This window comes from Oncorhynchus mykiss, chromosome 13, assembly GCF_057628025.1.
Source record: "Oncorhynchus mykiss isolate SJ-2025 chromosome 13, ASM5762802v1, whole genome shotgun sequence".
NCBI classification, from domain to species: domain Eukaryota; kingdom Metazoa; phylum Chordata; class Actinopteri; order Salmoniformes; family Salmonidae; genus Oncorhynchus; species Oncorhynchus mykiss.
The window spans coordinates 14,661,934-14,676,989 of record NC_143034.1 but is presented as its reverse complement, the minus strand read 5'-3'; the positions used below and the strand labels follow the sequence as shown (position 1 = coordinate 14,676,989).

Here is a 15,056-nt window from a genome sequence, read left to right as displayed (position 1 = left end):
GACAGTATAGATTTGCTTTTCATTCATTTGTTAAATCATTTTATTTGGTCATAAAATGACACCCTAATTCTGATTTTTTTATTTTTTTATTTTTATGTATTTAATTTTTTTCCCATCATTTGATATAATTATTTTTTACGTAATTTTATATCAGCATACAAATGTAGATAAAACAATGCATGATACAGTATTGCTTAATATTTTCTCCTTTGATGACATATGACTATAATTCACACTCACATAAATTACAGGAATGAGTCTAACCAAAGCTTGGATCAAAGCTCTAATTTAGTAGTAACACATTGATAATCATTCTCTCAGTAGTCAACCTTTCATTGTCCGTTTCTCTCCAAGTTCCCATGATATCTGCCCCTGCAGGTACTGATTAGCTGTAGCAGTTGACTGTTGTCCTTCAGTAGGTCATCCACTGGTCTCCCCTCTAGCTGGTCTCCCCCAGTGAACAGCACCATGGTGTACATTGGTCCCGTAGCGGTAGCAGCAGCTGGCCCGGTCCAACACTGGCACTCTGTTGTCACGGCAACCAGAGAGAAGAACGCCTCAGAACGCCTCTCTGACCAGGATGGCGTTTCCTGCTGCACCCCGACCCTGGCCAGTGTTACCAATCAGGACCAGACTCAACACTGACACTGTGGAGGGGTTAGATTTACAACAGTGAGGGACGACTTCCCGGACACAGATTAAACCTAGCTAGTCCTACAGGCTAATAACCAACAGTGAGGGACGACTTCCCGGACACAGATTAAACCTAGCTAGTCCTACAGGCTAATAACCAACAGTGAGGGACGACTTCCCGGACACAGATTAAACCTAGCTAGTCCTACAGGCTAATAACCAACAGTGAGGGACGACTTCCCGGACACAGATTAAACCTAGCTAGTCCTACAGGCTAATAACCAACAGTGAGGGACGACTTCCCGGACACAGATTAAACCTAGCTAGTCCTATAGGCTAATAACCAACAGTTCTCTTGCTCTTTAGACCAGGACTTGGATAGTTCACCCACATTACATCCAGCAGTCTATGGACAAGCTATGACAGCAACAGATGCTTCGGTGTTGTTTACCTGGTCACTGTTTCAAAAGCTAACTGTTTAGCATTTACGGCACGAATCCAATGCATGTCAATGGTACCTAAGCGTTTTCACACTTCATGTCCAATTCACCTATAAGTAACTTCATTGAGCTACACAGTACATTTGTAGATACTTTAGGATGATTTGGAAATGAAGAGCAAAAAAAAAAGACCCACTATAGCCTTTCTCACTTTGTCATGTTTCTCTCCCCGCATGGATGACCATGTGTACTTTTGGTTGGATTGGAACATGAAGGTAGGCACACTTTCAGTTTGATTACTAACTCATAGAAGTCGAATGGAGATGGCCCTTAATGGTGTTGCCTATGGACCTGATCGTACAGCTCAGAGCTCCTGCTCTTTTCTGTCCATAAAAACAAATGGATTGGTGGAAGAGGCAGGGCAGGAGCAAGGAAGGAGGGTGTGGTCAAGCAAGGCATCCCCCCCAGGCTAAATGCCCGGAGTTTTTTTTATCAGAACAGGCATAGATTAGTTTCACCTTTTTTCTTTTCCTGACATGAGTTTGTTGTGTTTAAAATCAGCTTTATTCAAATTATAGCTCACCACTGTGCGGGGAAAAGGGGTGGGGGCGCAAAGGAGTGCATTCACATATATCTACACACTTTCATACACACACACCTTCCACCTCTCTCCATTGTTACTGTTGGTTGAGGACCTTCCACCTCTCTTCATTGTTACTGTTGGTTGAGGACCTTCCACCTCTCTCCATTGTTACTGTTGGTTGAGGACCTTCCACTTCTCTTCATTGTTACTGTTGGTTGAGGACCTTCCACCTCTCTCCATTGTTACTGTTGGTTGAGGACCTTCCACCTCTCTCCATTGTTACTGTTGGTTGAGGACCTTCCACTTCTCTTCATTGTTACTGTTGGTTGAGGACCTTCCACCTCTCTCCATTGTTACTGTTGGTTGAGGACCTTCCACCTCTCTCCATTGTTACTGTTGGTTGAGGACCTTCCACCTCTCTCCATTGTTACTGTTGGTTGAGGACCTTCCACTTCTCTTCATTGTTACTGTTGGTTGAGGACCTTCCACCTCTCTCCATTGTTACTGTTGGTTGAGGACCTTCCACCTCTCTCCATTGTTACTGTTGGTTGAGGACCTTCCACCTCTCTCCATTGTTACTGTTGGTTGAGGACCTTCCACCTCTCTTCATTGTTACTGTTGGTTGAGGACCTTCCACTTCTCTCCATTGTTACTGTTGGTTGAGGACCTTCCACCTCTCTTCATTGTTACTGTTGGTTGAGGACCTTCCACTTCTCTCCATTGTTACTGTTGGTTGAGGACCTTCCACCTCCCTCCATTGTTACTGTTGGTTGAGGACCTTCCACTTCTCTCTATTGTTACTGTTGGTTGAGGACCTTCCACCTCTCTCCATTGTTACTGTTGGTTGAGGACCTTCCACCTCTCTTCATTGTTACTGTTGGTTGAGGACCTTCCACTTCCCTCCATTGTTACTGTTGGTTGAGGACCTTCCACCTCTCTCCATTGTTACTGTTGGTTGAGGACCTTCCACCTCTCTCCATTGTTACTGTTGGTTGAGGACCTTCCACCTCTCTCCATTGTTACTGTTGGTTGAGGACCTTCCACCTCTCTCCATTGTTACTGTTGGTTGAGGACCTTCCACCTCTCTTCATTGTTACTGTTGGTTGAGGACCTTCCACTTCCCTCCATTGTTACTGTTGGTTGAGGACCTTCCACTTCTCTCCATTGTTACTATTGGTTGAGGACCTTCCACCTCTCTCCATTGTTACTGTTGGTTGAGGACCTTCCACCTCTCTCCATTGTTACTGTTGGTTGAGGACCTTCCACCTCTCTCCATTGTTACTGTTGGTTGAGGACCTTCCACCTCTCTACATTGTTACTGTAAACTCAATGTGGGTGTTGCCTTCAGGCTCCTGTACTGGGGGTGGGATTCAATCCAATTCAACACACGACAATATACATCATAGGATAGCTGCTCTATAATACGCCTTGGATTAAATCCAGGTGTGTGTGTGTGTGTGTGTGTGTGTGTGTGTGTGTGTGTGTGTGTGTGTGTGTGTGTGTGTGTGTGTGTGTGTGGCAGTGTGTGTGTGTCCTATTTCCTAACTCAGTTGTGAATTTATTTAATCAGACCACTAAGATTAACCAGTAGGCTACATTTTATGATGTTTTTGAGAATGGACCAGCGGATTGTTTGTACAGCATTAGATAAGAGTTTCTTGCGTAACTGACTGATGACAATTACACACGTTTATTGTGTGTGTGTGTGTGTGTGTGTGTGTGTGTGTGTGTGTGTGTGTGTGTGTGTGTGTGTGTGTGTGTGTGTGTGTGTGTGTGTGTGTGTGTGTGTGTGTAAATGTACTGTGAGCACAACTCCGAAGAATATCATGGGAAGATATTGGGTTCTCCAATAAATGTAACTTGATATCAGTGACAGCATCTTTCCAGGGGGTGAACTGGTACATCAAGCTGCCTCACCCTACAGAAACAGGAGATAGACTAGTGTCCTGTCCAGGGGGTGTACTGGTACATCATTCTGCCTCACACTACAGAAACAGGAGATAGACTAGTGTCCTGTCCAGGGGGTGTACTGGTACATCATTCTGCCTCACACTACAGAAACAGGAGATAGACTAGTGTCCTGTCCAGGGGGTGTACTGGTACATCAAGCTGCCTCACCCTACAGAAACAGGAGATAGACTAGTGTCCTGTCCAGGGGGTGTACTGGTACATCATTCTGCCTCACCCTACAGAAACAGGAGATAGACTAGTGTCCTGTCCAGGGGGTGTACTGGTACATCATTCTGCCTCACCCTACAGAAACAGGAGATAGACTAGTGTCCTGTCCAGGGGGTGTACTGGTACATCAAGCTGCCTCACCCTACAGAAACAGGAGATAGACTAGTGTCCTGTCCAGGGGGTGTACTGGTACATCATTCTGCCTCACCCTACAGAAACAGGAGATAGACTAGTGTCCTGTCCAGGGGGTGTACTGGTACATCAAGCTGCCTCATCCTACAGAAACAGGAGATAGACTAGTGTCCTGTCCAGGGGGTGTACTGTTACATCATTCTGCCTCACCCTACAGAAACAGGAGATAGACTAGTGTCCTGTCCAGGGGGTGTACTGGTACATTAAGCTGCCTCACCCTACAGAAACAGGAGATAGACTAGTGTCCTGTCCAGGGGGTGTACTGGTACATCAAGCTGCCTCACCCTACAGAAACAGGAGATAGACTAGTGTCCTGTCCAGGGGGTGTACTGGTACATCAAGCTGCCTCACCCTACAGAAACAGGAGATAGACTAGTGTCCTGTCCAGGGGGTGTACTGGTACATCATTCTGCCTCACCCTACAGAAACAGGAGATAGACTAGTGTCCTGTCCAGGGGGTGTACTGGTACATCAAGCTGCCTCATCCTACAGAAACAGGAGATAGACTAGTGTCCTGTCCAGGGGGTGTACTGTTACATCATTCTGCCTCACCCTACAGAAACAGGAGATAGACTAGTGTCCTGTCCAGGGGGTGTACTGGTACATTAAGCTGCCTCACCCTACAGAAACAGGAGATAGACTAGTGTCCTGTCCAGGGGGTGTACTGGTACATCAAGCTGCCTCACCCTACAGAAACAGGAGATAGACTAGTGTCCTGTCCAGGGGGTGTACTGGTACATCAAGCTGCCTCACCCTACAGAAACAGGAGATAGACTAGTGTCCTGTCCAGGGGGTGTACTGGTACATCATTCTGCCTCACACCACTCATTGTTTCTCAGTCCTGGTCCTTGGGACCCAAAGGGATATACATTGTTGTGTTTACCCCAGCACTCACACACTTCATTCCACTAATCGACATCATCATCATCATCATCATCATCATCATCATCATCAAGCATTTGATTTGAATCAGCTGTGTTAGTACAGGGGCGAAGCCAAAAACGTGCCTCTCTTTGGATCCCTGGGAAACACCTGGGCTAGAGAAAGAGGAAATCAAAATGGGATTTTTAGTCTTTGTTTAAAGTCATGGTTAGACATACAGTAAGCAGTGTGGTTGGTCTTCATTTAAAGTCATGGTTAGACATAAAGTAAGCAGTGTGGTTGGTCTTCATTTAAAGTCATGGTTAGACATACAGTAAGCAGTGAGGTTGGTCTTCATTTAAAGTCATGGTTAGACATACAGTAAGCAGTGTGGTTGGTCTACATTTAAAGTCATGGTTAGACATACAGTAAGCAGTGAGGTTGGTCTTCATTTAAAGTCATGGTTAGACATACAGTAAGCAGTGTGGTTGGTCTTCATTTAAAGTCATGGTTAGACATACAGTAAGCAGTGTGGTTGGTCTACATTTAAAGTCATGGTTAGACATACAGTAAGCAGTGAGGTTGGTCTTCATTTAAAGTCATGGTTAGACATACAGTAAGCAGTGAGGTTAAGGTTAGGTTTAAATTCAGATTAGAAGAAGAAACATTTTTGAAAGAGGCGGAGCTTCTGACTTTACCACTCGCCCATAATGACGACCGATAGGCTCCCGCCCAATGGGCCCTTCTGGCTCCGACCAGTATGACCTATGGTCATGACTTATTATCAATGACAGACCAACATAACACTCGGAGTGATGAGCTCATTAGTTCAGCTCCACACAGTGATTAAAGGGACATTACACCTTCAACTAAAAGGTTGTCAGACGTTTTCAGTTTTCAGACTTCCAAAGTTAACTCATGTCAGAGTGAATGGAAAAGATCAGCACTGGAGAAAACCCTTTGGATTGAGGCATATGGCATGATCTACACAACCAATGTTGTGGGTTTCATCTTGAAACCTTGAAACCAGTCTACTTTTGAGGTCTGAAAGTCTTTCATTTACGAGTGAAATGTCCCTTTAAAGCCGTGTTTCCCAATCCTGGTCCTGGGGACCCGAACGGGGACACATTTTTCCAATGTGCTAACATACCTGATTCAAGTCAAATTTGATTGATGGTGAGTTGATTAGCTGAATCAAATGTGTTCGGTGCTAGGGCGAAATGTAACCCCCCCTGCCCCCCCCCCCCCCCCCCGTTTGGTATTGGGAAACACGGCTTTAAACAATACACTTTATTCAGTTGTTCAATGTTTCAGTGTCATCACCATGGGCACATTGGCACAAGGCTAACTGGCATAGATTATATTTCTAATAGTTAATTAGTAACGATTAATTAGTAACTCCGTTAAAAACAATATCCCTTTTACTGTAGTCACATGATGCGCCCCACCACCCCCTCCTCCTCCCCTGAAAAACTACTGGATATATTCTCTAGCTCAATGGTCAAATCCATCATATGCTGATTGGTAAGTGAGCGATGTCTTTTTCCATAGTTTCAACTATATCTTATTCCTTCTGCATGAAAATACTTCACATTTTATTGTTTGATTTTGCCACAAGTGAAGTGAATTCAGGAACTCAGGAAGTGGAAGTTGATCATTTGTTATTTTTAAACGCTTCTTCAATTATAAAACTAAAACGTGTTTGTTTCGCTCGTTAGCCTTTATCATGTTTTGACCCTGATGGAGACTTTTAGGCCAAAATATTTGATATTATTTTTTTATTCTTTATTTTCCAGCCGTGTGTCTGATCTGAAGAGAAGCTGAACAGAATGATGTCATCGGGTGTTCTGATGGTGCTCCTGTTCTTTAAGCATGTTACTGCAGACAGCTCAGGTAAAGGGTTGATTCTCATTTAGGGAACGGATGGAGAGCTTCACACAGAATACTGTTGCTCCCCAGTGCAGGTTATATATATACTGTTGCTCCCCAGTGCAGGTTATATATATACTGTTGCTCCCCAGTGCAGGTTATATATATATACTGTTGCTCCCCAGTGCAGGTTATATATATACTGTTGCTCCCCAGTGCAGGTTATATATATACTGTTGCTCCCCAGTGCAGGTTATATATATACTGTTGCTCCCCAGTGCAGGTTATATATATATACTGTTGCTCCCCAGTGCAGGTTATATATATACTGTTGCTCCCCAGTGCAGGTTATATATATACTGTTGCTCCCCAGTGCAGGTTATATATATACTGTTGCTCCCCAGTGCAGGTTATATATATATACTGTTGCTCCCCAGTGCAGGTTATATATATACTGTTGCTCCCCAGTGCAGGTTATATATATACTGTTGCTCCCCAGTGCAGGTTATATATATACTGTTGCTCCCCAGTGCAGGTTATGGGTGATGCTTTGTGTGCAAGAATAAAGCAATGTGTGCAAGCAAGAAGGCAGACAAACCTGACTCAGTTACACCAGCTCTGTCAGGAGGAATGGGCCAAAATTCACCCAACTTATTGTGGAAGGCTACCCAAAACGTTTGACCCAAGTTAAACAATTTAAAGGCAATGCTACCAAATACTAATTGAGTGTGTGTAAACTTCTGACCCACTGGGAATGTGATGAAAGAAATAAAAGCTGAAATAAATCATTCTCTCTACTATTATTCTGACATTTCACATTCTTAAAATAAAGTGGTGATCCTAACTGACCTAAAACAGGGAATTTTTACTAGGATGAAATGTCAGGAATTGTGAAGAACTGAGTTTAAATGTATTTGGTTAAAGTGTATGTAAACTAATGACTTCAACTGTACCACTGGATGAGATAAATTGTCATTGTTTTTTAGCAGAATTATGTGAGGTTTTATGTGTTGTTGTTTTTAGGCACGATGTGAAGGGGAGTGCCTGGATACAGCCCTTAGCAGTGACATATTGGCCATATACCACAAACCCCTGATGTGCATTATTTCTATTATAAACTAGTTACCAAAGTAATTATAACAGTAAACAAGTAATTTTGCATCATACTTGTGGTATATTTAAGCAATAAGGCACGAGGGGGTGTTGTATACGGCCAATATACCCCGGCTAAGGGCTGTTCTTAGCCTGTTGTACATTGCACATATAACACAAATCTTCAAGGTGCCTTATTGCTATTATAAACTGTTTACCAACGTAATTAGAGCTGTTTTTTCATACCCGTGGTATACGGTCTGAATACCACGTCTGTCATCCAATCAGCATTCAGGGCTCTAACCAACCAGTCTATAATGTCTTATATTCCACAGCTTTCAACCAATCAGCATCCAGGACCCAAACTACCCAGTTTATAACGGCCAATATATCACACATTGATTAAATTGAATGTAGTGTCTTGTCATAAGCTTTATGGGGGAATTGTTTTCTCAGGTACGGTTGTTACCAGTTGTGAGGCGTGTCATGACCAAGCCACCTGCCTAGACTCACCTGTGGAACGTGAGAGGGGAGATGCTTTCCAAACCTGGTCCGTCACTTGCACCTGTCAAGATGGCTTCGTTGGCGACGGCATCACCTGTTACGACCTTGAGTTCTGCGCTAAAGGCTCCTGCTGTCGTCAAGGTTACGGCTGGTCCTCGGAGCTGGGCTGTGTGGACGTTGACGAGTGTTCCCTCCCAGACCAACCCTGCAGCCCTCCTCAGGTCTGTGAGAACACCCCCGGATCCTTCAACTGCCTGGTGCCTCCTGAAGACAACCTCCACTCCAGTCCTGGTGACTCCCGTTCAGTGCAGTTTCAGTGCGGGGGGAGACGGTGTCCAGTGGGAGAGGACTGTATCAGTGTTGGTGGATCGTCCCTCTGTGCAGACCCCTGCCTGCACTACTCTGTACTGAATGACGACTGGCGTTCCACCACCAACTACGGTCCAGCTAATGGCTACCACTGTGACTCGTCTGTCAACTGGCAGGGCTGGTATCGCCTGTTCCTGGGGAACACCAGTGTTCAGATGCCAGAGAGGTGTGTGGAGAAATACATGTGTGGGACGGAGATCCCCTTGTGGCTTCCATTAGCTCATCCCCAGCTGTTAGACGGGGTGGTTCAGAGGAGCGTCTGTGGACACTATTATTATGACTGCTGCTACAGGAGGCAAAATCCCATCCATGTCAAAGCCTGCTATGGAAACTACTATGTCTACAAGTTTGTCCCTACAACACTATGCAACATGGCCTACTGTGCAGGTATGACGTCATAATGTCCTTGTCACTGTGCAGGTATGACGTCATAATGTCCTTGTCACTGTGCAGGTATGACGTCATAATGTCCTTGTCACTGTGCAGGTATGACCTCATAATGTCCTTGTCACTGTTTCTTAAAGACATCAAGAGTGTTCAAATAACTAGACATAACAAAGTAATTTAACACTACCTCTGTCTCTTCCAGATGTCAACACCACGGTGTGTTCCACATGTGGAGTGTTTGATGCCTGTGTGAGAGACAATGAGACACACTGGAGATGTGAGAGGAAAGGTGAGTGCTGAACAAATATAAACTGTATTGTCAGATCTGTCTTTTTTTCAAACACTATGAAACGCAGAGATTTCGGGGTGAAATGATGCATCTTTAAGAGGCGTATCTTTTAACCAATAAGGTCAGAGGAGGCGTGGTATATTGGCCATATGTCACAAACCCCCAAGGTGCATTATTACTATTATAAACTGATTACCAATGGAATTAGAACAGTAAAAATACATGTTTCCTCATACCCGTGGCTTTCAGCCAATCAACATTCAGGGTTCCAGCCCTGAATGATGATTGGTTGATAAGGCAGCTTGGGGGTTTTTGGTATATGGCCAATATACCACGGCTGAGGGATGTATGCAGGCATTCCGTGTTGCGTGGTGTATAACACAGAGATCTCAGTCTCACACATGTACCTGTTCACACGCCTTATTGCTTAAATAACCTCCTGAGTGGTTTACTTAGCTCCAGAGCTGGTGTGTGGGCGGAGCCTCCTGAAGGTGGGCCTTCCAAATGTTTACCTGGAGGCTGCTGGTCTGGATGCTTCCTCTGCCCACCTGGCTGACGGACGCTGCTCCGCCCACGAGGATCGTAACGGCTCAGTGTGGTACCAGGTGGAGCGACGGGAGGGACACTGTGGAAACACTCTGGAGGTGAGAAATATTTTCACTTTATGCTCAAAAAGGTTCTATATTGCTGCCCCAATATTTTCCCTGGAGACGTTTTGTGAATTATTACTAAACACACACTTTAGTTGGTTCACATCTTACTTATGTAACAACCTTCAGAATAACCCACAGTTACATTTGACATTTAGCAGACGCTCTCATCCAGAGCCACTTGCAGTAGGGAGTTGATACGTTGATACCTTTCATACCGGTCCCTGGTGGGAATCGAACCCACAACTCTGGCGCCATACTCTACCAACCGAGCTACGCGGGATGCAGTGGTGCCTTTCAGTTCAGATTGTTGGCGGAGGAACCTCTGCTTGTTTTTTGAATTGTGTTTTTGTATTTTTGTGTTTTCTATGCTCCTGCCTTGACTGAAGTGTGTGAGTCTCTACCGTTTAATGTGTAATAGCTGCTGGTCTGGTCACGAGACCTTGGTCTCAATAGGACTCTTTAAATAAAGGTCAGGTAAATAAATAGGGCTGAAGACGACATGACATTAGTGTTAACGGTGGTTAATTGTCAAACAAATCCCTGTGATCTCACGGTAGTCTACACATCACTAATTCAAGCAGGCCTAATAAATGCATGAATATGACATGTTTCTTAACCCCCTCCTCCCTTTTTCCCAGACAAACACCACCCATGCTGTCTACTCCAACAGTTTATTTGTTTATCCAGTAGATGGGAGGAACGGCTCCCGACCCTTCGGCTTTCCCTTCTCCTGTGTCTATCCTCTGGAGACAGAGAGCAGTCTGGATGTGGCCATCAGACCTCTCCCACTGTGAGAAAATATGCAGAAAGTCCATTCTGTTTATTCTGTTGTCTTTGTGCAGACGACACTATTATATAAAAAAAGTGATATCTAGAACCTAGAAGGATTCTTCGGCTGTCCCCATAGGAGAACCCATAGGAGAACCCATAGGAGAACCCTTTGAATAACCCCTTTTGGTTCCAGGCAGAAACCTTTTGGTTTCAGCTATATTATTATTTTGAGTTCCATATAGAACCCTCTCCACAGAGGGTTCTACCTAGAACCAAAACAGGTTCAACCTGGAACCAGAAAGGGTTCTCCTATGGGGACAGCCAAAGAACCCCTTTGGAACTGTTTAGTCTAACAGTGCCATCATTGTGAACATTCAACTGTTATTTTAATGTTCATAAAGTTTGATTTGTAGCGTCACCTCTATGTACCTTTGTACCTCTTCACAGAACTGATCATGAAGTTGTCCGAGTCGGTGCCAAGGCCAAGGCCTCCATGTCTCTGTACCGCGACTCCAACTACACACAGCCTTACCCAGCTGGTCAGCCAGTCACCCTGATTGCGGGTTCCTCCCTGCACGTGGGCGTGTCCGTAGAGGAGTCCGAGGCAGAACGTTTTGTTGTTGTTCTGGAAGACTGCTACACCACGGAATCCCCCAGCCCTGATAATCTCCCACGGACCTACATGATTCAGGACAGGTCCATGACTCTGTTCATCGGCTGTTTGCATGTCCGTGTGTGTTTGTTTTGTGTGTGAAGTATGGTGTGTTTGTTGCTGTGTACGGTCTGTGTAGCCGTGCATGCCTTGAAACCTTTGCTGTTTCTTGGCTCTTCTCCCAGGTGTCCTACAAATCGTACCCAGGTGACAGTGGAGGAAAGTGGCTCGTCCCTCAGGGCTTCGTTCTCTGCTCTACTGCAGGGGGAATACCGTTACATATTCCTGCACTGCAGACTCAGCCTGTGTGACCAGGGGAGCTCCTCCTGCACTCCAGTGAGTCCTGATGTTCTTCTCAGACTCATTTAACTCTCTCCTTGGGCTTTCAGGTCTCTCTGACTTAGTGGTTGGTCTCTGACTCAGTGTTTTTCTGACTTAGTGTTTGGTCTCTCTGACTTAGTGTTTGGTCACTCTGACTTAGTGTTTGGTCTCTCTGACTTAGTGGTTGGTCTCTCTGACTTAGTGGTTGGTCTCTCTGACTTAGTGTTTGGTCACTCTGACTTAGTGTTTGGTCTCTCTGACTTAGTGTTTGGTCACTCTGACTTAGTGTTTGGTCTCTCTGACTTAGTGTTTGGTCTCTCTGACTTAGTGGTTGGTCTCTCTGACTTAGTGTTTGGTCACTCTGACTTAGTGGTTGGTCTCTCTGACTTAGTGTTTGGTCTCTCTGACTTAGTGTTTGGTCTCTCTGACTTAGTGTTTGGTCACTCTGACTTAGTGTTTGGTCTCTCTGACTTAGTGTTTGGTCACTCTGACTTAGTGGTTGGTTTCTCTCTCTACAGGTGTGTTCCAGGAGGAGATCCCGCTCTGTGTCCAAGTCCATCCGCCTCAAGCCGCTCACCATCGGGCCAATCACCTGTAAATATTTTACTTTAGTAATGACTTACATAGTTTATGAGCTAATATATTGTAGAGGTTTTGGACCGAAATGTAGAGTAGTCGGGAAATGAACAAAAATGAATGGCCGATATTCTGGTCAAAAGCACTCGGCCGTTGTTCTGGTGTGTTTCCTCTCTAACAGTCAGATTCTCTTTGACCCCCAGGGGCCCAGAGTCTGGAGTGAGCCTTGGGAGCCCCCAGCATGTCATATGAAGGATGGGGTCCCTCCTGAACTAATCCCCTGATCTCCATCCCAACCTACAGCCCAGTGTAACTTTTAAGGGCACAGAAATACTTGTTTTGATTCTAGTAATGAATTTATGCACTACAGTGTGATTTCATTGTACTGTGCATGTTGTATACACACAGACTTGCATTGTTTTAGGACTGATCATTTCCTCAAATCATTGTGTAAGTTCCATCCAAATCTGAGTTGCTGTGTGTGTGTGCTGTGATTTGATGATGTCAATAAATAACTCTGTATGATGATGGTCATTGTCTAATGATTGTCTATTTAACAGGTTGTAAACATATATGTATTGTAAGGCAGGTGTATACATATTTACAAAAGGCAGAACAATGTGTGGTTTATTTTGTATAGGTGAAAGTACTAATTGACCATAGCAGATTTTAGGAAAACTGGCTAAGTGACATTCATGATATGTATTTAGTCAGTGTACTGAACACTTCCTAGGTTGTTTTACCAAAGCAGGAAGACTGATTGGTGTATTGAAATAGTGCTGTTTGTTCCACTGTAGAATAACACAATGAAAGTCTTCAGAATGGCCATGACAGTCTGAGTAGTAGTTTATGATGCTCCTTTCTTATGACTCCATTGTTACTGTTGGTTGAGGACCTTCCACTTCTCTCCATTGTTACTGTTGGTTGAGGACCTTCCACCTCTCTCCATTGTTACTGTTGGTTGAGGACCTTCCACCTCTCTCCATTGTTACTGTTGGTTGAGGACCTTCCACCTCTCTCCATTGTTACTGTAAACTCAATGTGGGTTGTGCCTTCAGGCCTCGTTTGTGTGGGTGTGTGTGTGTGGATGTGTGTGGGTGTGTGTGTTTATTACAAAGAGCTCATTAACACAGGGTCAAGCTAGAGTCTGTAAAACAGTTACTGTTATCAAGATGACAGTTTCATTTAATACCCTCTAAACTTCAACAGAGCTGTCTGTAAAGCACCAAGGTGCTGTTGGTTTGGGGAAAGTTTTACGAGGTATCAGTTCTCCAGTCTCTCCACTAGGTGGAGCTGTGGCGCTGTGGTAAGAGAAAGGTTGGCTGTTGGCCCAGTCCTGAATCAATCCCGAGCAGTAGAACTTGCTGAGGGGAGGACGGCTCATAATAACGTCTGGAACGGAGCAAATGGAATGGCATCAAACAACTGGAAACCATGTGATCCACCAACGTTCTGTGATTCCTAGACTCTAATTCAGTGTTTCCCAAACCCCTCCTGGATCACTCTAGTCTCTCCACTTGTTTGATGTATTCCAGTAGTAGCACCCGCTTGTCTAGTCAACCTGTGTAGATCTGAGAGAATGGGATAAATAAGCAACATGGTGGTAGGTCAACCCTGCCCTCTGATAGGCCAGGAGTTTTCACCATATTGCTTTCCTCTCTATCCAGGGACCATACGTATTTTTGGGTCGGCAGGTAGCCTAGTGGTTAGTGCATTGGGCCAGTAACCGAAAGGTTGCTGGATCAAATCCCAAGGTTGTTCTGCTCTTGAAAATGGCAGTTAACCCACTGTTCCCCGGTAGGCCATCATAAATAAGATTTTGTTCTTAACTGACTTGTCTAGTTAAATAAAGGTAAACAAATATATATGTACACAGCAGCTCTGAGTAGGAGTGATTTATAATTGCCTTTTAGACATGGAGGGTGGGGTCAGGGGGGTCTGACAGGGGGGGGTCTGACAGAGGGGTCTGACGGGGGGGTCTGACAGGGGGGTCTGATAAGATGACATGGACAGGGTGGAGTCAGGGGGTGGGGTCAGGGGGGGTCTGATAAGATGACATGGACAGGGTGGAGTCAGGGGGGGGGGGGGTCAGGAGGGGTCTGATAGGATGACATGGACAGGGTGGGGTCAGGGGGGGTCTGATAAGATGACATGGACAGGGTGGGGTCAGGGGGGGTCTGATAAGATGACATGGACAGGGTGGGGTCAGGGGGGGTCTGATAAGATGACATGGACAGGGTGGGGTCAGGGGGGTCTGATAAGATGACATGGACAGGGTGGGGTCAGGAGGGGTCTGATTAGATGACATGGACAGGGTGGGGTCAGGGGGGGTCTGATAAGATGACATGGACAGGGTGGGGTCAGGAGGGGTCTGATAAGATGACATGGACAGGGTGGGGTCAGGAGGGGTCTGATAGGATGACATGGACAGGGTGGGGTCAGGGGGGGTCTGATAAGATGACATGGACAGGGTGGGGTCAGGGGGGGTCTGATAAGATGACATGGACAGGGTGGGGTCAGGAGGGGTCTGATAGGATGACATGGACAGGGTGGGGTCAGGGGGGGTCTGATAAGATGACATGGACAGGGTGGGGTCAGGAAGGGTCTGATTAGATGACGTGGACAGGGTCCGGTCAGAGGGGATCTGATCCTAGATCTGCGCTCTTGATACAGTACCTTGATACAG

General features: G+C 45.4%; 1 protein-coding gene across 2 annotated transcripts; it reads left to right on the top strand.

Annotated features, from left to right (window-relative positions):
- Positions 1-6,417: 6,417 nt before the first annotated feature.
- Positions 6,418-12,898, top strand: LOC110485476 (uromodulin). 2 transcript variants are annotated; one of them, XM_036948028.2, is made up of 9 exons: positions 6,418-6,780; positions 8,305-9,108; positions 9,311-9,397; positions 9,854-10,041; positions 10,689-10,840; positions 11,269-11,517; positions 11,659-11,809; positions 12,313-12,388; positions 12,574-12,898. In XM_036948028.2, the coding sequence occupies exons 1-9, from the start codon at positions 6,717-6,719 to the stop codon at positions 12,591-12,593; spliced, it is 1,791 nt and encodes a 596-aa protein (XP_036803923.1). In that variant the 5' UTR covers positions 6,418-6,716; the 3' UTR covers positions 12,594-12,898. The 2 variants fall into 2 exon arrangements, with proteins under 2 accessions (XP_036803923.1, XP_090050542.1); XM_090194416.1 differs by lacking the exon at positions 8,305-9,108 and having other exon boundaries at positions 6,689-6,780.
- The last annotated feature ends 2,158 nt before the right edge of the window (positions 12,899-15,056 follow it).